The sequence below is a fragment of the Polyodon spathula genome, chromosome 16 (assembly GCF_017654505.1).
Source record: "Polyodon spathula isolate WHYD16114869_AA chromosome 16, ASM1765450v1, whole genome shotgun sequence".
NCBI classification, from domain to species: Eukaryota; Metazoa; Chordata; class Actinopteri; order Acipenseriformes; family Polyodontidae; genus Polyodon; species Polyodon spathula.
Genome location: NC_054549.1, coordinates 35,874,584 through 35,898,150, shown reverse-complemented (window position 1 = coordinate 35,898,150; position 23,567 = coordinate 35,874,584). Strand labels below are relative to the sequence as shown.

Genomic DNA, 23,567 nt, shown 5'->3' with positions numbered 1-23,567 from the left:
GAAGCCAGTTTTCTGTGGCAGATGGCAATAAAGCTCCTAAACAGTAGTGTGATGCAAGCCAGGAAACAACTGCACGAGAAGTAGTGAAATCTGTCTGATTCGTACACAGGCTAGAGACACAACCAACACAATCTGTGAATGACCTTCAAGAGTTTCCCACACAGACCATTCAAAGTGCAGCTGCTAATTAATTAGGCTGCAGCCTCCTGGCAGGTGCTCTGGGAGGGTCACATGTTTCAAAGTCAATTCCATCCCTCAGAAATGGAATACTGGCTGCAAATATCAATGGATTGGTAGTCAGCCCAATGTACATGTTGGGATACAGCAGGCTTGGAGGCAAGCAGACATGGTACAGAGGAATTAGAACACAGGAGTTGCAAAACAAAACTGAAACCTTCCAAACCAGTAAAAAACATACAGCGACAGGCGTCAGCGAATTTGTCACAACATTTTTTTAATAAATAAATGAAACGTACTGAAATATCTGCACTTCCTTTCTGTTTCCAACTATCACTCCAAGCCCACTCAAACCTGTAAGGTCCATAGAGCTATGTGTAAATTAGGAACAGCGCTTCTGACATATTGGGCGCTGTTTGCAAACCTTAAAGTCAGTTTTTAGTCATAAAGTAAAGTTTGATCATCTTTAATCTGTTGTAGACTGCCACTCCATCATTTATAATGTGCACCCGTTCAAAAATGGAAACATGTCTGAGTGTTAAATGCAAGTTTCACATTATATATGAGTTACTTGGGTAGTGTTTGCTACTGCCACCAAATGTGTCTCCAAAAAACTATTGATTTGAGGGAAAAACTCACAACATAAATGACTTAAATATACTGTGATTTAAAATCATGAAATTTATTGCTGCCAGTATAATTTACTACCACTATTATGTTGTGCCTATTGATTCTGAGGAGCTATTGAATGTACTATCTTTTGTTAAATACACTTGTAGATTTGAACATATTTGTCTTCAAAGTCTGTCCTTACTTAATCATTTGACTGATGCCACCTTAAACCCTTGGGGGTGTGTAGCAGTTGTTCCGAGGAGAAAGACATTGATGTTAGATAATGGGTGACTTTAATTACACGCAAGACGGAGAAGATCTATAAATGCAAGGACAAATTGCCCTCTTTTACACTGCAATAAAAAGGGACAAGGTTCTTAAATTCAGAAACAATATAAGGCCAGTAGACCACTAGGACATCAGACTGTGATAATTCGAGATTCTGAATCCCAATGATCGCAATATTTAATATTTTTAAAATCTCAAATAAGAATTTATTTGTATTTATTGAATTTGCAGATCTTTAATGCCTAGCATGATGTCAGTAAATACACATACACACAAAAAAACCCTTGCATTACAGAATCAAGGCCAGGCAGACTTCAGCTGTTGAGGAACTCTAAAAACTGTCCAACAAGCCCTGCTTGGAAGAAAATCTCAGAACTACATAGCAGATTTTTTTACTATTTTGTGCTTTAAATAGTAACACTGCATAAAAAATATGCTTTATTGAAGACACAATAAGTAACCTGCACCCTTTTATCACATAAATAATATTTCTTGAAACCACAGTTAATGACTGTTCTTTGCACATTCAAAATGACAAGATGAAAAGTGCTAAAGGTTTGGATTCCAAAGCACTGTGTGATATCTGACCTCAGCGGAAATATTCAAGGAAATATAAACCATTTTCCTGGCAAAAAATTCACAGCACAATGACCAAACAAAAATACTCAGTTTACAGTGTGCACTTCTCCCTTATCACGGTCTCACTTTGCTTTACTGCCAGATGTCCTTTACAGCTTAATATTGAAGTTCACACATGAGAAACGGCTTCATTCATCGTCCTGTTTAAAAGCCCTGTGAACTTTCTGCCTTTCAAACAGACCAATGAGTTCTATGGGGAACTCTCCAAGGTACAACATCAACGTGCAGTTGATTCTACAAAATCAGGGCATTATAGAGATGTTTCAATACGGTTGTCAATCAGCTTTCTTGTTTTGTTTCTGATTTTGACTTTTGATTAACTTTCAGCAAGTTCCACCTCTACTATATATGCACCAAACATGTGTCACTGAACCAAAAAGCAGAAAGGCAACTTCCCTGTGATGAAAGTGATTGCTGAGTAAACTGATATCCCAGTGTGTGCTGGCTTAACTTTTATACCGCCGTACTGAACAAAACAGAAACGTACCTGTGCAAACAACCTTCTCAGATAAAGCATCAGTAATCCAAATATCCACAAAACTGCCATCTGATTAAATTACATAGTTTATACAAACATGTGTAGTTCAGCTGCAGTTCAGCAATACAATGGCAAACAGTGCTTTATGTTCCATTTCCTTTGTCAGTTAATTGCCTAACCTACAGTCGTCATTCCAGGCCAGATGCAGTGTGTTTACAGAGTGCACTTAGTTCAGACAGGTACAGCGCTGGCCATTGCTATGGCATCACCTTACACTTACCGCTTTCGGAATCAGAAATATCATCATTGTTGTTTTTTCATAATAAACAACATTGAACAATAAACTATTTATTTCAAGCTACCGCGTCAAATAAAGTTAAAAACAAATTATTAATCTTTTATTTATTTATTTTTTTTTTTTAAATATGCTTGAGTGAATCATCATGGTGGGTCCCCTAATGGCCTTCACCACAGACATGGATACAATATGGGCTGGGGATAACAGCCTCACCTTCCCACTAGGTGTCTTTGTAATAGTTCAACCCACACGCAAATAACAAAGCAAGCAATTACGAAGCTGAAATGTGGAACCCACGTCCATGTAGATCCTTGTTTGGGCTCTTATCAGTGTTTCAGTGGTTGACAGATGATTGACATTAAATAATGTACAAGGATAGTGAATTTCACAGCAAGGATTTGCTCATCTAAACGACTCTGATATATAGTAGCATTATGTTTGAGTAAAATCATTGAGTACACAGTATTGGATCCAGAACACAAAGAAATGACCAACTACTGTACATAGCAAACAGGAGTCACTGCCACCCCCTGCAACAGGAATACATACATAGCATTTATACTTTGCCATACATATTACAGTATATAGTAAAATTATAGTTATAAAAAAAACTTGTGCTTTCCTTAGAACTCTCTCTTAAAAACAAATGAAAATGGATATTAATTTCAGATTCCTGTTTGTTCATTTAGAAACATGAACAACACGGTTCTGGTTGGCAGCTTTGAAAATGCAAGGATCGCTGCCAAAGGAATCTAGAAAGCAGAGGTCACAAAGTAAACGTCCTTCTACATCAACATAATCTCCTCTTCAGGTGCATAAATAAATAGATAAAACAGAGCCAAAGTGAAAAAATACTTTGCATACAATACTCCAGAAACCAGACAGACGAAATAAAGAAAATGACATGAATTTGCATAACAGGCACACAATAGCTCTGATTGCAATTCAGATAAATAATCCTTGTTCCTGCCATAAAATGGAAGCTTAAATCTGCAAAGCCCAACAGCAACATAGCTGTTTACAAACCTCGCATGAGGAGACAAAACAAGGCTGACCTAAATTAATTTTATAATTTTATTCATATTTTATTAATTATGATTTTATTAAAGCCAAAACTGACCCTTGAAGATATCTCCATAATAAAATATAGATATATATATATATTATATATAATATATATATATATATCTATATAATATATTATATATATATTTTAATTAAAAGGGCCAGTATTATACCTTTATTTTGACCTTGTATTGATTGTATTTATTTTAGAGGCCTACTTACAGGGTTACAGATTTTAGGGTTAGGATTTGGTTAGGGATACATCTGTAAATCCATGTAACCCTAGTGAATTTGTACATTAGGGTTAGGGGGTAGGATTAGGGTTCAGGGTCGGGCTCAAATTCAGTTTCAAACTGAGGTTAGGGTTAGGGTCAGGGTCATGGTTGTAAAGTAAATGTGTGTACATTTATAAAGATGCAACATTTCACAAAACCAGTTTGTATAATCAACATTAGCTAATGATTTTATATAGGGAAACAAATATTAAAAAGGTCTTCTTTTGTGCTTCTTACTCTTTAAAGAAAAGGTATTTTTACTCTAATTCTCCCAAAGGCTTGTAAAGTTCATATTTATACTATATTTATAGTTATAATCATTAATCCTTATTCCCGCATTCTAGTATAGAGCACTCTACTGCCTTCAGAACAGGACACAGAAAGTGGACTGTTTTATAACGGTACTCTGAATTAAACATGAAGCTGTCAAAAGAAGTCCGACTTTAAAAAGAAAATGGATCAGAGGATAAACAAGACCATCCTGGCTTCTCCTAGCATTGCACTTAATGGGGTCCGACACTGCAAAACAGACAGCTAGACATACAATATTGACATTTACAAAGGGCTTCACAAAGCCGAGGTCCCTGAGCCACACTTGTGAAAGCTGAAAGGATTTAATAGCTTGGAAAAAGGAAATTAAGGGAAAAAATGAAAGATTTTACACAGCACACGTCGACTGTAAAAATGTGGTCAGGATAGCGTTTCTTCTTTATATAACGCTTCAAATGCACAGCATCCAAAATCATTCCACAACGCACTGCTCATGCGGAGACACAAGGAAATTGTATTGGTTCAATGCGTGTTGAACATTTTCAAAAGTTAATAGCTATGCTGTCTTCCTGACTCATTTAAATAATCACCATGGTAATGAATAACTAACTGAAAACCTAATCACAAGCCTCGCTTTCTAAATTAACTGGGGTCAAGGAGGCCCCCACATATTTCCATACACCGGCAATCCTCTGGCCCTTGACCGAGTGAAGATAACAATAACTGTGAATACAGTGGGATATCGGATTTGGCTGTAGCACAGCTGGCTGGGGGCCATGGCTGGGTTTCTTTTTTAAGATTGCACACCTAATTTCTTTTTTATCCCCTGAGCCCTGAGTTCTGGAGCTCTTATGACTACATCACTCTCTACTGTGTAAGCGCAGTTACAAGGAAGATTTATTCCATCCAACTGCAAATGTGGCACACATAACACATTCCATTAGACTTTTGCAATTTCATTCTTTGATTACATGATGTTAAATAAAATATCAAAATGATGTTATAGGTTATAATTTTTTTTTTTTTTTTTCCCCTCAGTCTCAATCTTAAAATTCTAGGTGATGCCATAGCTGTAGGACTGACTTTAACCCTAATTGCCAGTCATGTGCTTTAAGGCCGGTTTGTAAACTGAAGACTCAGCGACAGAGCACTGCAAACATACAGAGATGCTGTAGCTATACCTAACCTGGGAAGGATTTGAGCAGAATAGAAGATAATATTATTATTATTTATTATTATTATTATTATTATTATTATTATTAATATCAAAAAGCGATTTACAGAGGTAGGCTGTACACTGTGCACTGTGTGACATTTATATGCAGAGTCACGGTGCAATGTTACGTGATCTGAATACTTACAACCAAAAACTGGTTTTTGAAGAAAAACTTCTGCTCGTAGACTAGTAGGGATGTATTGTCTAACATGTTTTATACTAAAATATTATGGTGTACCCATACACACATTATATATAATATATATATATATATTATATATATATATATATATTATATATATATATATATATAAAAAAATGACTGCGGTCTGTGTATGATGGGTACCAACACATGTCAAGCACAGCACATGCACACAGGTAGGGATAACTAATAATTATACAGAGAATATATTTTAACCAACAAGGCCAGTGATGAGGTTAAAGTTCAGTTGGTTTGAACTCCCAGCGACGCTGCTAACGACTGTCGTTTTGGAGCAGGGCGATTGTCTGGCGACACCATAAACTGCACGGCGATGCGACAGCGATGATCGCCGGTCGCCTTGCTCTTTATAACGACAGGCAACTGATATAGGAACTGGCTTTGAGGATCACAAAGTCTGTTAAAATCATCTTTGTTAACATGGCTTTTCATGCTGGTTTGCAATCGTTTTATTCCTCTTGGCATGTTTGCGTATGCAAAGCTCTTTATGTTAATTGATGAGAAAAGTATACTATTTAACCTCAACGTAATGTTCTATACCGAGCAGAATATTAAAAAGGACTGCTTTACATTGGTGAAGGCTGTGTTTCCGTGGTTTACACTTATTTAATGAACAAGACAACTTGGTCCATTGCCAGGGGACCTGAAATCAAACATGGCTCTGCATGAGAGAAAGCCCAGCTGCTACATCATTATTGATTTTAAACTGAAAAGGTAATCAGTAATCCCTCCAAGAACCATTCAGCATTGGCAGCCTAATTAAAAGAGCACCAGGGAAAGTGACTGTTTAACTATGCACCTGGGAAAGCTGCTTTAAGTACTAGGACAACCACTATTGAAGAAGCAACTAGAAATCAATGACGTCCAAGGGTTCCTTGGTGACCCTCATTCACTGAGCATGTTCACAGACCCAGAGAAGCTGCCAGCTCCAAGGTTAATCCCAGCTGCCTCTGATGCCATGAGAGCGGACAAAATTCAAAGCATCAGGCTTCTATCTTAAACACTTAAATGGTTTGCTGGCCCAGATAGATAAAAAATACATTTAACAAACACACTGCTATACACTCAGTAGGTTGTTGTTCATCTTTCCCTGCTAAGAGATATTTTTAGACATAAGAAGAAGAAGAAGAAGAAGAAGAAGAAGTAAAAGAAGACGACAACGATGACAACATCGGCTAAGACCCCCAGTTCTATGGGCAGATTTAAAGCCAATCTCAGAGGTGAAGCCCTGTGTCCTCTACAAGGACATTTCTCTTGCATTGCCTGGCTGATAGGCTGAATTAACTGCAGTATTTACTGAAGCTTTATTAATAAGACTTAGAGGCACATTATAATGCTGCATATATGACATATAATAATTTATTTTCAAAATGCATTTTCACAAGCTGGTCGAGGTAAGACTTGAGGTTGCCATAGAATTGACTACATTGTCGATTCCTCAATTCCTCAATATGTAAATATAATAAATGCAAATCAGCGCCTCTGTTTTATGTGTTGTTGATTTTGTTTTTATTTGAAGCTACGGTTCACAATAAAAAGCTACGCCAATCTCTGCCATGTTCAACTTTAAGCATTGCTGAACCAGGGGCTTTCAAGAGGGATTTCACGATGGTGGTCAATGACATCATTGAAGAACTCTTTCATAGCTTGTCCTGGAATATTAAGGTTTGAGTCTGGCATTCTCTAAATGTACAAAACACAAACACACAGTAGCACATAAAAATGTGGCTATACAATGCTACATGTATAGCTCTGTAGTCAAATCCATATTTAAGAGATGGTGCTATTGTGTGTTCTTGTAATGAGAATGCAATTGCTTTATGGGGCAAATGAGACTCACAGCCACTCCAAGCACTTACCAATAGATACATTTATGACATGACTATTCAAACCTTCGTGACACATTTTAAAAGCTGTTATACGTTGGCTAATACTGCAGTAGGAGACGGTTTTGCCAAATCTAAAAGCTAAAATCAGAAGCTAAAATGGGAAAGGCCTTTTTCCAAATTGTCTACTGGTTATACAGATCATTTTACAGGAAATAGCTAATACAGTGGATATTCCCAACATGAGCTTATAAGGGAATAACAGCCCTATAAGACATGTAAAAGTTATTTTTAAAAGTCGAATTTAACTGTAATAGTGACAGTATGGCTGACGATTTTCAAAACGTAAGAACTGCTTTCGTGATGCTACGCTGAATCTTGATGTTGTGGTAGTTATATAAACAACACTGCGCTATAGATCACTAGCGTGTGAGATTCCTGTGGGAAACGGCCAGAAAATTAATTTAACAGAATATTTTCAAAACAACAGCTCTCAACCAAGTATTTGATAGGAACAAAATTCCTTCAGCAATGCTTTAGTGCCATAATATACTCTGCAAAAAGCATTATTGTACCTTTGATCTTTTCTGCATTATCTGTATTGCAGTGATATGCTTTTCAGCATAATCCTGACTTTTGGGGAATACATTCCTCAACCTCTTTTATAAACATGGCAGTGTATACAGAACAGACTCTCAGGATTCACTGCAATGTTTATAAGAGAAATTCTCCTGGTGGAGGCTGTTGAGTAAAAGTTAAGAAATGCACAGTAACTCTCAGGTGATTTATGACCTGCGATGATGTGTGAACAAAAAATTCAAAACAGTTAATATTGTGTTGAAAATATTATGGCTGTGATGCAGGCAACAAGGAAAGCAGCAATGGTAAAGTAATGCATTTGTTGTAAAAACTGCAAGGTGTTCTGTTACACTTCAACCCCTTTGGCTCATTACTTCTGTCATCTCCAGAGGACTGTTTTCTGTAGCCTGGAGGGCTATAGGGCACAACCTGTACGCCACACAGAGTGCCTTTACTGGATGAGCCACTCGAGAGCCACTATTCCGAGCTTTCTAAACTGTCATATGAATATTCAGGGAGGAAAACACAATAAACATATACTGCACAATCCCAGCAAATCTCCTATGCTGTACAACCTTTGGTGTTTATAGGATCATGGGCTTTACTGCTCATTAACAAAAGCACAATGAGGTGAACTGCACACAACAGCTTCTTTTAACATCTGAGAAGGCACAGGATGGTTTCCACATTTTATCATCATGATCTTAATTACTTCTTCACAGCAAGAAAGTCAAACTTTTAATGAGGTTGGCAAAAAGTCCTCATTGCTACCACTGGTTGATATCGTCTGCACGCCATTGAATCGGACAAATCAGTCATTCGGTGACACACATGCAGCCCTGTGTCCTAATTTATTTACAGCCAACCCACCCCAAAAATGAATCTTGTCGCTTGTCCACTGCACACTATTAAAAAGAAGAAATCACATTAAACCTGCTGCAGTGGGGAACAGACCAGCGTATGCACAGCTCATTAAACCTGCTGCAGTGGGGAACAGACCAGCGTATGCACAGCTCATTAAACCTGCTGCAGTGGGGAACAGACCAGCGTATGCACAGCTCATTAAACCTGCTGCAGTGGGGAACAGACCAGCGTATGCACAGCTCATTAAACCTGCTGCAGTGGGGAACAGACCAGCGTATGCACAGCTCATTAAACCTGCTGCAGTGGGGAACAGACCAGCGTATGCACAGCTCATTAAACCTGCTGCAGTGGGGAACAGACCAGCGTATGCACAGCTCATTAAACCTGCTGCAGTGGGGAACAGACCAGCGTATGCACAGCTCAGCTCTATCTTCCTCACATTCGCTCAGCAGAGGAAGAAGGTACAGTGCAGTCTCATTAAGAAGGAAAAACAGCTGTTCCGGTCACAGACATCTGGTGCAGTAAGCAAACAACTTAAGCCTGGTATTAAGGTTCACTGTCAATGCAAGAGAGAGTATTGCTGCAGAACAAAGGCTCCCACAGCATAGCTCACACAGGGCAGCTCACACAGGGTAGTGCTGCTGGCGCAACTCGTAATATCATTATATGCTACAGCGCGATCACATGAGAAAGGTGATGAATTTAGGTACTAAATCAAAGTTTATTTCATAACAATAATCTAACCATAAACCTAAGGTTCATGGGGTACTGGCCAAAACTTTAAATACACACAACAATAACCTAAACCTAAGGTTTGTGGGGTATTATGGTCTCATGGTAGGGGTGTTGAGGGTGAATGAAGCACAACATTAATTATGAGTTGCGCACGCAGCACTGCCGTGTGAGTTACCCTGCAAGAGCTACGCTGTGGGAGCCTTCGTTCTACAGCGATTTACTCTTGATGCAGGAAGCCAGTTAGTGGAGCGGAAAATCCATCCCAGGTTTTAAAATAACCCACAAAATGAGATCTTGGATTTTGACAGACATGCAAGGGAAATTGTTCTCAGTGATAACCTTCATACATGTCCTATTGGCCATTTTAAGTATTCCCCTTTCTCCACTGGGGCTTGGATTAAATCAAAATGAAGGTGGCACCATAGTCATCAGAAGGTATAGCTTCTGAATGGCAGCCCCAGAGAATTCCAAAATGTATTTGTTTAATTAAATGTAGTGCTGATAGTATATACAATGTCATATTTAAAAAGTTAATAAAACTTAAAAACACCACTTTCAGGAATCTATGGTACTATCACAGCAGAGATATGCTGAAAATGTTTATTTTTTTCTACACAGACAATGAGGCACTATAAAAATCACCAGTGTGCGATTATTGTGGGAAATGGACGTCAACTTTGGTATCTGGGAATGAATGATGTTACCTAATGTAAACAATTACTTTTCACAGTCTCTATAAAAATAATTCTGTTTCCTACATTCTGGGAGGAAAGAGATGTCCGTTTTTAACATTCCTGCTGATTCATGAGGTAAGAGACGCTTGCAACAGTCCTACCAGAGACTATATATCTGCAACACTGTGCAACATATACAATGGACAATGCAACTTTTCAACACTCTGACAGGGACTAGTGGATGCTGGATTAGGAAGTCATAAAGAACACAACTAAAAAGATAAAGTAATAACCCTTAAAAGTTTAGCACAGTATTTGTAGCAGGGAATTCTTGCAGTTTTCCCTTATACTGTGCATTTAACATAGTTTATCCTGGTTTGCCATGTTCTTTTAATATTCTTTACCATACCTCGCTAGTCTTTACAGTACTGATTTACCATGCTTTCATTGTGTTATGCTTTTACTATGGTAAACTTTTATGAAGGAGTAGACATATATTCATGAAATCCCCACTGGGATGCACAATCTCTTTCAAACATGCGCAGCATAAGAAATCACCCCATTAAGGCTAAAGTGAAAAGTAAAATAAAACCAATACCAAACTAACTGTAAGTGTCATTAGCTAATTAGTGAAGCGGGTACAAATAGTATTAAACAAGACACAATCAGACAATCTTTCAGTCTGCATCAAAACAGGCAGGGCAGCATGCTCTGAAAAACAGAAGCTATCAAAATGACCATTCTTCTATCAGATTAAGAAAGGTATGACTCTGAGTCTGTAAAATCTTCTAAAAGGTTAATCGTTCAATTTGTAAATCAATACTTTTCCTTTGTAAGGTATTACAATTCAGAGCAAACATTTATTTCTATTTGATCAGGGCAGTTTTACTAAGTAATTCTGCAATCTTATACTTATATAATCGTCACTTCAGACTTCTGGTTACAGGCAAATAGAAGTTTCTTTGAAAAGCAGGCTTTTTAAATAGCCTATAAAGCCTTTCTCTTTAAATCCACTGCGTAATGAGGCTGCAGTAGCTCTGTAATTGGAACTGTCTGTTTATAAATTGCTGAATAAGTTTAGATCTGTCAACAGTGTGCAACTGCCAGAGATTAACATCCAATTAATTGGATTTTACATTGTGTTGGTACGACACACTTTTTTCCAGACTGTATACAGTAGTATTCACAGTCAGACATAGATGTGAACGAATAGCCCTTGTGATATGACAGTGGAACTGGCCTCGACTACCCAGAAACATTATTCTGAATTTTTAGACTGTATAATAATTGGATGTGGTCTGTGTATGCCTGTAACCCTTAGTCTTAACAAGGACAGCATAGCTAACATGGGCTGGAGGGGCCATGCCTGTTCTTGAGCAGTTGTAAAGGCAGACTTCCTGTGGCAGACCCAGGGTTGGTGTTACTGGGATGTTTTGAGTTGGGGGGGGGCTGGTTTTCATTCTAATTGGAGGGCACACACAGTGAACTCATGAAACCCCTGCCTCCTGGTTTTTGATTCAAAGCACAGCGCCACGCACTAAGCCCTGGCTTTTCCATTTCATGCTAATTTGATTGCAAGGCACACAATGTCTATAATGTCCAGATGACGCATAGCCTAAAGTCACCGCGTGGTCCACTGTGTGTCATGCAGATGGCACAGCCTCGAGGCAGCTCCGGATAAATAACGCAATCGCTCCTCTCTGAGCATGTAGGCAGACCAGGACTGGACGGTTCTGATCAAATGTAATTCAATTGGCAGTTCTAGCTTCTACTCAATCATTTGTCTTTTTGTAATGGAAGAGTGTATAATGAGCTTCACCTTGGCAAACCGATAACAAGTGGTGGTTCAAAAGTATATTTTGCTCACAAAATCTCTTAGTACTCAGTGTATTCAATATTTAAAAGTGGTAAGAATATTACGGTAACAAATTCAAAGAATTTGTTGATGAACCTTTGGTAATTGGTAAAGGACAGACTCATTTGCATTAAACTTCTGTCCATCTGTATATTCTTAAAAGATACGCCACAGGCATATTTCTCAAGAAAGAAAATGGAAAAATATTGTGGAAAGCCATTTTGTTTCTCAGCTTAGCAGAAAACCAACATGTCAAAAAGCAGACAGGAATATACAACAGCAAATATACAGTTCAGCAGTCAACTCAGCAAACACAAACAAACGACCACCTTTTCCAAACCATGCCCCAATTAAAACACTGTGCCTTCTATTTGTCAAAGCTCTTCAACACTACAGAAATGTTACCCAACTAAAAAGGAAATAAGTTCACTTGATTCTTCTGCAATGTTTCCCACTTATTTCATGACCGTTTTCCTTTCACAAAAATGGTGTGTTTTGAAGAAAATAGCTTGGATGAATGGGGGCCTATGCACCATTATTAAATGGGATGGTAGGGCATACGCTCATGAGATACAGCAAAGTGTTTTTACAACTGTGGTACCACTGGAAAGTCAACTTAACCATGCAAAATAAAACAGAAGAAACCAGGAACACTCACCAGATCATGATTCGTTGAATTGGAGTCATCTGCGGGAAAAGGGATGTAAACAGCTAAGGCCACGCAGTTGGCAAAAATTGCGATTAAAATAAAGATATCAAATGGCCTATGCATATGGTTAAGGAAATTATACATCAACTGTGCAATACAATAATCACATATAACATTCAGGCCTATACATACAAATGTCAAATGATTGCAATGGAAATTCTGCCCCCGGGCCTGGATAGTGGGTGAGGTTTTAAGGATTCATAATAGAGAGGCAGGAGATCTGCTCCGATGACAATGCAGGTGTTTCGTGAAATTAGTTCAGGTGGTGTTAACCTGCAGCAGCCTCCTGTGAATATGAAAGCACAGTTTAAAAAAGGCCTCATTTTCACTGCCAACAGAGGGCTGATTGAGCATATCATGCAAACCTCATTTGAATGTATGTCATTTGCTGTGTTATTCTACCAGGGTTTTACAAAACCCCAAGAGCACAGGTCAAATTCAATCTGATATCAAAGCTCCTGGTCGATTTTCTACTGCTCTACTCCTCCACGCAGCTCTTTAAGAATGCAAGTCTGTCTCCAACACCTATTGTACTGTGGGATTTTAGAGCAATTAGTGTGCAGAGAGACAGTCATGGGATTACAATTAAAACCTCTGTATTATTCACTTCATATTTCTCTGCATAGTGCAACGTGAAAAAAAGACAAAAGAGAAAATGAGAAAGTGTTATTTCTCAACCTGCATTGCACAGCATCACAGTGTAGCTTCACACTTGTGCACAACCCTGGGAGAAGAATGGAAAAACACCCATGAAAAAAGTGAGCTGATACTTTAGCAGAGTATCCATCCTGGTATGGTTTCCATAGCGATTTAAATATTGAATGTTTGGTTGAGAACTATGCACATTAAATAGCAATCCCTTTTCTCTTTCTGAATCCCTACAGTAAATACGATATTCATTTGTACCCGTCACCTCAATCGTGTTTGTAGGAATGTTGAACGATGACAGCTGTTCAAACCATACAAGATCATATTTAACATCCACACACTGTGCTCTGGGGATGGCTGTTTTTATATGTATACTACAGACTAGCGTTAGAGTTAGTGATTTACATTAATATGACCTTCTACTGCTTCAGGAACTGATATTAAAAAGCATTTATTTATTTATGTATCGCTTTAACAACATCCATCAGTGGCTGATAGCTGCAAATCATAGGAAAAAAAAACACATTATACCCACTTAGTTCAAATTAAGTTTATCAGTACATTAAATTAGCAACGCAATTACCTACTGGGAACCGAGAACTTGTTTGTTTTTTTATCCATCAGAGCCCCTTGATGGGTTTACAGTATTACAATACACAAGCTGCCAGCCATTATTCTCTCTCTATATATAGGGTTACATATTCCCTCTGGCCAGCTCTGGTCTGAACTTATTCCAGACAGTAAAAGCAATAGTATGAGTATTTGATCAGTTCTGCACTACTTAACAATAGCGTGCGGCCGATGTGTGGTTTGTTTTCCTACCGTGTCGCAAATCCCTCATGCACATAGCAAAAAATTACATCCAGGAGAAACACAAAAGGATACTTCCATTCGACCAGGCTGATACAGGCTCTCCTGATGGGGTTGTTGAGAGTTAAACAGAACAGTGCTCGGGGAGGCCTGCTGTTCGCACTGTTGCCCTGCTTCTTGCTTTTGGCATACTGCTGCCGTTTTCTTTGGGATAGAGATCCGACAGGTGCGGGGGTGTTGGTGCTCATGGTTTGTGCAGCCTTGGCCTGTCTAGCAGCATCAATCGCTGCCTGCCAGGAGAGAGCAGTTGACTTGGGCGGTGCAGAGCAGTTTGACTGAAGGCCTGGTGCGTCACCAGGGAGAGGAACTCTGCCGCTGCTGGCATAATTCGCCCCTGCAAATTAAAAAAAAAAAACAAAAGGACATAATCAATAACACAAACAGAATACAGAATACAACTAAGAGCACTTCATAGCCACAAGCACCATGATAAATCGAGAAAGTAAGACCCATTAGGTACAAGCTAGATATTAGGTCTAATATGCGCCAGCCTGGAGTCTAAAGACAGTCTAAGAATGGTCAAATATCGATTTGTTTGCTGGTATAAAAGTACCTGTTTTACACCTCTGTCCTTGCTGACTGTAGGTGCCTGCTGTCCACACAGAACAGTGTCACAGTGTGGGTGAGTTCAGTGGAGGGCAGATGGATGGCAGCTGACAATAAACACAATTCATTCTGATCACACATGACATTTAAAACCAGTTTGGCGTCCAGATCTATTAAAATGACACTGCATGTACATCCTCTGTATTATTATTATTATTATTATTATTATTATTATTATTATTATTATTATTATTATTATTTTAAACGGAAAACGTTATGCAATGTGCATCACAATATCAAAGCATGACACACACACATCTCATTGAAGCGCATCCACAGTAACTGCGTGAATTCAAAGCTGTCAGCAATCACTTGTTCCAATCAGTTGTGTAATTGAACCGCCAGGCCTCGTACAGAATGCACAAAAACAAAGAATTCTAGCAATTTAGCATGGAATAGTTCAAGAATATAAATCCATGCACGTTGTATAAAAAAAGGCACAAACCTATATAAATATTGCTGAACGACGCTAATCAGATTCACATAAATCATGCCAGGTGTAATCAACGTCGTCCTTTTTTATAATTAAGGCAGTATTTATTTATGTATTTATTATCTAACAACAGACAGCAGCAGTAAATGCATATTGTATGTTAACGTTTTCCAAAATTTGTACTCAAGCGCATTTTAGAATGCTATTCTGAAGGTTATTTTTACAGTTAGCAGTCTACTCGACGCGAATACAGTAAGGATGCGGTGATACTTCAGGCATATTGTCTGTACACGGTGAAAGATCCAGACCAAACCGAAACGAATTCAATCACCTACCCTGTATCTCTTCAAGGAGGAAAAAACTTCAGATAGACGAAAATTAAAGAGCTTTCATTACAGGTAAAACAAAAAAGAAAAAAAAAACGACGAATAAGACGTCAGTTCGCCAAATAGTGAGGTGTAAATGTGGCTACATCAAATGACACTGCGAAGAGCGCACAGCGAAACAGCTGGTGCTATGGTTAGGTTACAAATGGACTGTTTAAGAAGGGTTTCGCTTACATTGACACGAAACACAATTTAAAAAGGCTCAACACTGTGTTGACCCTAAAGTCCAACAACTGTCCCATACATATATAATATATAAGTTTGATAATATATATATATATATATATAATATTATATATATATATATATATATATATATATATGTTTTAACCCATAAGCTTGATCTAGGTTACCTCCATAGCATATGTATTAGAATTATTTGCATTTTAGCTAAATTCTAGATAGAAAGATCATGAAATGGGATAGAAAAGTCATGCAATTAGTTCATTTACAGACCCTTGAAAATTAACTGTTACTGAGTAGCTTAACTTTTGTAAGTTTTCGTTCTTGTATTTCCTACCTTTTCTCAATACAACATCCAGCTGACTGTCCTTTCCACAGTTTCAAAGAAAACAAAATCTGTATTGTCATTGCAAAAGAAAATGAAAAGAAAAACGTAGGTCGAGCCGCAAACAGCACAATAAAAGGCATTAGCTTAAGGGCAATAGAGACACATGCATTAATTAAACCTTTCCACTAGTTCGTCTGTAGTAGCGTCAACTGATTACAACAGAGCCCACAGCACAGTGTTTTTACCTTCGTTCCGTGTCTCTAGTTCATGCATTCTCTTCTCCTCATTAATACTTAAACAAAAAAAAAAACAATATACATATATATAGATATTTCTTTCTTTTTTTCCCCTTCATCCGACCCCCATGTTATTGAGACAAGCGATTCCAATAACAGTCATCCCTGGGTGTTTTAGCCAGCATTATAATATAGCAACATCCGGGAGCTGGCTTTACAAGATGGATTTCATAGCAACTCTCACGATTCTATCAAAAAAAAAAAAAAAAAAAATGAAAGAAATATCCAGTCGTGGAGAATGAAATGCAAGCCTTTTTTTAAATTATTTTTCCGTTCCAAGGCTGTCATTAAAAAAATAAAAACGTTTTGTAAAATCCCCTTGAATAAACTGCAGAAAACGTTCCTTGGCAGCGGGTCCGCTGTGTTTTTTCTTCTGTACGGAGATGGTATTGAATTGTAGTATTGGGGATGTGGTTGTGTTCCTGTGGGGTGACGTTTCAGTGTCTTTCTAAGCAACAGCTGTCACTCAACGAGGAAGAAAATCATCATCTCCGAGTCGAGCAGGTCGCTCGGTCCATTATTCCAATGTGATTATGATGCAGAACGGTGGGATGCGCATTTATTATAGAGACCTGCTACAATTATAGAGACCTGCTACAGCCCGACATTAAAAATAAATTAATGAATAAAGAATCGCCATATTAGTAAATAAATCAACCGGGCAGGAGAAATACAGAGCTGGAAAATCTTGATCTCTGATAAGTTTTGACTTAAACATAATAGATAGTATTGCGTTTTGGGGGAGGGGGAGGCATACATTGGAACCTGCTCTGATCTATAACCGATTCCCCTGCTTGGTGTCGGAGTGAGGGTGGGCACACGGTGTCAGCCAGCGCCTCTGGCACACTACGGAAATGCCACTATAAATCGGCTTTAATGATTTTGGTTATATAACCGAGTAAGCAGTGCAGCTGACATCGTCTCCGTATAGACTTTCCAACAAATAGGATAATAATAATAATAATAATAATAAATAATAATAATAATAATAATACAAAGGATGGACATGCAGGGTCTTTTAACAGATCTCCAAAAGAGAGATGACGCCAAACTGGTTTTAAATGTCACGTGTGATCAGAATGAATTGAGTTTATTAACATAGCATTTAAAAAGTCGAACTTCTGCTCTCTACCGGGTACAAAGAGAACTGCAGCATTTTTTTTTTGTTATAAATAAATAAATAAATAAATAAATAAATAAATAAATAAATGCGAGCAAGGCTTTAAACCTAGAAAATAATGGTTTGTCAAGGGCAGCGCTTTCCATTTGCTGCTTGTCAAATGGGGTCTGATTCTTTGAAGCGAGGAGTGAAAGATTTTTAATATAGTGTTAGAATCTCAATTTAAACTATGAATACGATTAAACTCATTGCAGATAGACCATACAAAGAGCTATCACACGGGACACGATTTAGTAGCAGGCAGTACTAGGGGACACATTGGCTTTATCTCTCTATGTGCATATTACAACTGATAAAATACTATACAAAATATATCATTTCTTTCCTGTTTGTATTTGTGATGTTGTTGGATACAAATATAAACAGGAAAGAAATGATATAACTCTTAGATTCTAAGTGAATTTTACAGTTCTCAAGACTCACCTGTTTAGAATGCACTTGGAGATCTACCTTGATCTACCCCTCCTGTATCTGCCTGACCTCAGCATCACGTCACTGGATCCTCAGCTGATGCACTATGCTTGCACTATTGCACTACCCTAACGTGTTCCATATTGCGATAGAACGGAGACCAATTCAATATAGTGCTTACCGGAGTGTCAGGTCTTAAATTCAGAGGTTCCTGTCCTATACCTCTATTCAGATTCCCCACAATGTGCAATCCGCCTTTCTAACAGCTCACCCTGTTATATATTACCGGTACCAGATTCTTTTGCAGACATTATTTTAAATTATCACGTCATTTTAAAGATGGAAAACATGTGCTGCTTCAGTATGGACTATTAACAAATACCGTATTACTTCAACTTCGCCTCGCCCTCGAATTAAACTTTAACTTTCCCGAAGAGACTGGAGCCTCAATCTAGCATGTAAATTACAAACTAATGTGCAAACACATAGTAAGCACATTTTATTTGGTAGTACAGTTCTGAAAGAAAATGTAAGATAAACTACGTACAGAACAGCAGTCCTTCTGAAGTTCTTATAGGTGGTTTTGTTGTTTTGTTTTATTGCAATTCCCACATTCAATCCTTTAAAAACAATGTGCTTACTGTCTATGAGAAGATTTAGTTTAGGTTTCTCTTGCAGAGAAAATTACAAACAAAGAAGTTAAGTGAATAAAAAAATAACCGAGTAGGGTATATTGTAGTTTTTACAGAAATCAAACTAATATTCTGAGGTAATTTTTGGTGCAGAAAAACATCTAGGTCACACTCTTGGATTTAACTGCCACACCAGCGTTGTCCCGCCCCTTAACAACCAATACACACACCTGATTCGCTGGTACAGACTCCCCTGACCCTCCAACTCCCACCTAAGAGGCTCTCGGTAACTGTCACCCATAAATGTACTGTAGTCAAAGTATGTTAGCCACACACGCTGCTTCATATAGGTAGGCTATCGTATTACAGAAAAGGTCACCCTCCCCTCTTTTAAGCGCCGCAGTCATTTTGATCAATTTAAAATAAACGCCGCGGTGCCAAATTGAAGTAATACGGTACATAAGGACTTTAACAAATGTATTACTTTATCCCTAACTAGACAAATGGATGCATGTAGACTGACTACAGATTATTATTATTTTCCCTGTTTACTAACACCACGTGCAGGAATGAAGGCCAAAGTTTGCACATGTGCAGCACGCTATGGGAATAAGTTTTACGAAAAGTGTGTTTACATGATATACAATTTGTTAGTTTTCGAGATTTATTCGGAAATTTCTAGGTGAGGTTTTCCGAAAACCGTGTTTACATGACTTGATATCAGAATTTGTTTTCTGAAAAATATCGGAATTCTTATGCTCATGTAAGCCACTTCATCCATATGCACTTAATCCCCTAATTAGTGAGACAGTTGATTGGACACTGGATATCGAGTGATTTCAGCTGTTGAATTGCAAGCTTGAATAAAAGCAATAATGAAAATCACAGAAAAACACCAATATGGCACGTGTGCCAAGACAGCGCAGCGCCTTTGTGCAATTAGCATGTTGGAGGCTGGATTAGGGCAGTGTACTGAGGCACGGTGGGTCTTGGGTGCTCAAACTTGCAAGACGGTATATAACCAGACACACTATGACAGGCCACGAACGGTGAGACCATCACAACACCTGCCCACCAAGATCGACAGGTCATTTTGCAGCATTTTCCTGATGGTAATTGTTAATCAACACAATAAAAAGTCACTGCACCAGCTCTAAAACAGAGTTTGTTATTTTTCAATCACATCTAGTGAATTTTATCTAAATATAAGTGATACATGTTTTTGGTTTGATGCTCAAATGTAAGTGATACATTTGCTCAAATGTAAGTGATAAGTTTTTTTTGATGCTCAAATATAAATGATACGCTTCTTTTGATGCTCAGTATGTGTATTGCCCTGTTTTAACACATGTAAGTCGCCTTAGATAAAAACTGCTGCAAAATAAATACATACGCATAAAATAATAATTGCATTTTGCTTTAGTTGCATTAAATAGTCACACTGCTGTTTCATGTGACACAGTACGGAAGTCAAACTCAGCCCATGGATGGCTGCACTGTCTTCTGGCTTTGGCTCCACGCGAGGGCTCAATTACTTAATTGGTCAAATTATTTGATTAACTGGACACATTTAACACTTGACTCAAAATGTTTCATAGGTGAATCAATTGCATTTTTAAAACCATCAACTGTAAAAGACCTTGAGAAATACTAAATATGTCAAACTGAACAAATAATGAGATTAATTATGTTAATTGAGAACTTAAGTTGGTATGAAAACCAAAAGACCCTGCGGTCCTCGAGGAGTGGAGTTTGTCACCCCTGGAGATGATATTGTATATGGAACACTAGTATTTTGTTTCAGCCTTAGCTGAGTCATCCTATTACAAACTACTACTGCATCTGGAACTTTCTGCTACCCAGGAATTATACTATAACTAAGTAAAACAGATTAGTTTTTTCCATTTTACTTTGCTTTACTTGTTGTAAAATGCATTTGAAATAGCTGAATCATTTCTAACAGTCGTGGAAGGGAAAGGGGTTAATTCTCATGTTACTGATTGTAACAGACGACTGTATTTATAGCTCGCAAAGCTAACTGATATTGACGAACAGTTTCACTGGGAGTCTTAAAGGGCCAGCATTACATTCAGTAACGGTTCCCTCAAATGAAGAAAAAGAATTGTTTTTGTTTTTCATTTAAAATAATAATAAATAATAATAATAAATAATAATAATAATAATAATAATAATAATACAATATCCGAATTAATTTTGCTAACCTGGTATTACATGTCAATAATATTATTTAATCCAAAAGCTTGACCCTGTTTGAAGTTATTTTAAACTGTTGTAATAATTTTCAGTGAACTGGACTATGGCTAGTTTACAGCCTGTAGCAGTCCTGTAGAGGTCCAGTAGTCTTACTGTAGTAGTTGTACCTTGTCTATTTAATCTCTTTATTATACACCTGCTTTGCTGACATTAACTGACATTTTATATTGGCTACATTTAAAATAAACATGTCATTTGAAAGTGTTCCTAGTTTTTGAATAACAATAAATATCAACCCAGTCACCCTCTAAATATAAGCAATACAAATTGGTTTTTACAATATGTGTTCTTGTGTGGCTTTACACTAGCTTGTACAGAACTATGAAGCAGTAAAGCATTTTAATACACAGTTTTTCTAGATACTGCTAAGCAAGTCACTGATAAGCACCACAAAAAAAGAACTGCTTCAGGTGTTTCCTGATATATTCTAACTTTACACCACATTACCAAATAGGGTTGCCACCTAGCCCCATAATTCCAGAACACTGCGATGCAGAACAGGATTTTGAATTGCCTATAAACTGAAAGAAATCAACATGTGAATTGAGCACTAAACCTTTGCTAAATTGATTCTGGTGATTAATTATCTTGAGGCAGCATGATAATACAATAATAGCTTTTAACAAATTAAACAAATAAGTACCATCATCAATATTTATTTATTTTATTAATAGTTTTTTAAATATATATTTTAAAGTTTCTTTATAGTTTCTAACAGCCTTCTCCCACTCAGATCATTAACACTGAGAAGCAGTTCACTGTTCCTGACACCAGACAGCGTGAACACTTGATCAGTGTTATTATTTAATTGGGAGAGTCTGTGTAAATTAGGGCTATATATTACTAATTAACAGGATATAAACAGTAACTTTTAAATATTGATAACTGAAATATTAATTTTACAAAACAAATGTTTAGTCTAGAGTTTTATTATTATTATTATTATTATTATTTTTTTTTTTTTTTTTTTTTTTGGAAGATTTGTATTATCACAATGATTCGGATAATTAAGATAATGAATTTGTTTAGTGAATTAATTTGTTCATTTCTTTCAGTTTAAGGGCAACTTAAAACCCTGTCCCGTCCCAAAGTGTTCTGGAATTATGGGGCCAGGTGGCAACCCTATTACCAAATAATATGTAGGTAACCTTTGATAATTTATTTAAAAACAATAATACAAGTCTGAAGAATGGACCTTAATGCTACCTGAATATATCACTTAATAATACATGTGTTTCTCGATAACTTTAAACACTTCATCCCAAGATTGTTAGTAATATTAAAATTATTAATGTAGACAAAAATTGGCAACACACCACAGATTTCCATTAAAACTATTCAGATTTTGCAAAGGACACCTAACAGCCTAACATAAGTGCCTTTTAGCTTTCCTGATGTTTTGAAAAATAAATTGGAGCAACACAACCCCTAAAAAGACTGGAAGCCATTACGCCAAAAAATACAATACCAAATCTGAATGTGTAGAACTATCACATATGAAGCTACTCAGGCATACGTGCAATACAAGGCAAGCAATGGCTGTGTTACTGGTAACTAAGCATTGCAGATATTGTATGCATTCCCATTCACAGCCCTCTATATATCACTCTGTCTACACGAAACAGTATCTAAGCCACATTAATTGTAGTCCAGGTTATAACACAAATGAAATATCATTGAAATTGAAAAATGAACGTGGCCTCACCTCAGTGTTCTGGAAGCACAAGGAATAAAACCATTCATCTTTTTTGTGTGTGTGACAGTAGCACAAAAAAGCAGAAATGTTTGTCACACTTCTTCCCGTAATCATGAAATAAATGGCACTCCAAGCTGGGAGGTAGCAGGATATTGGATTACCTGTCTGCACCAGATAATTGTTTGTAAGAGATAATCTTTGAATTATTAATCCTTCTAATGTTCTTGAGTAAAGGAGGGCTGCCTCTGACCTATTTCATCCCTCCGCACAGGCTGGAAGTGTTTATTTGAAAAACAAAATTAAATCATGCTATCTGGACTTTGTGTGACTCTGAGTTACATCCCTAAACCTGATTCTATTCTGGTCCTAATGCTCTGGTTTATAAGGAGTTGTGAAGCAGTCACCCATTTTAATAACAGGGTTAAACTCATTTAAACAGTCCTATTATAGTCTGTAACGGGCCGTGTGTAACATTCATTCAGAACAGAAACATCTTTCATGACAATGGACAACAGGGGAAAAAAAGGAACAGAGTTGCATGCACAAGACCTTGTCCATTGTTTAAGCTTTTAATTGAAGTGTAGGTGCTGCAGGATCTACCTCAGTCAGAAAACTGGTTCAGTGCTCACTCCTCCTAATCTCCTTTGATTGGCTGAGAATGAAATGATCTCATTAATAGTGAATAAAGGGGGAGGTCAAAAACCTAGTCAGGCACTGTTAGAAGCAGATTTTTTTTTCTGAGAAAGTCAGTATTACACAAGAGGACTGAATGTCAAGGTCTGTGTTTTTTTTAAAGGTTGTGCTGTGTCTATTTTCATCTCCACGCCACGGGGCTCCATGGTAA

General features: G+C 37.5%; 1 protein-coding gene across 1 annotated transcript in view; it reads right to left on the bottom strand.

Moving 5' to 3' along the window:
• Positions 1-17,201, bottom strand: part of LOC121328825 (voltage-dependent L-type calcium channel subunit alpha-1D-like) — a 90,505-nt gene extending 73,304 nt beyond the window's left edge. The window contains exons 1-3 of the mRNA XM_041273914.1: positions 16,480-17,201; positions 14,314-14,632; positions 12,730-12,835 (exon numbers count right to left, since the gene is read on the bottom strand). Of these exons, the coding sequence (XP_041129848.1) occupies positions 12,730-12,835; positions 14,314-14,632; positions 16,480-16,507 (453 nt within the window). The 5' untranslated portion in view covers positions 16,508-17,201. The remainder of the gene's footprint in view (positions 1-12,729; positions 12,836-14,313; positions 14,633-16,479) is intronic.
• Positions 17,202-23,567: the final 6,366 nt, after the last annotated feature.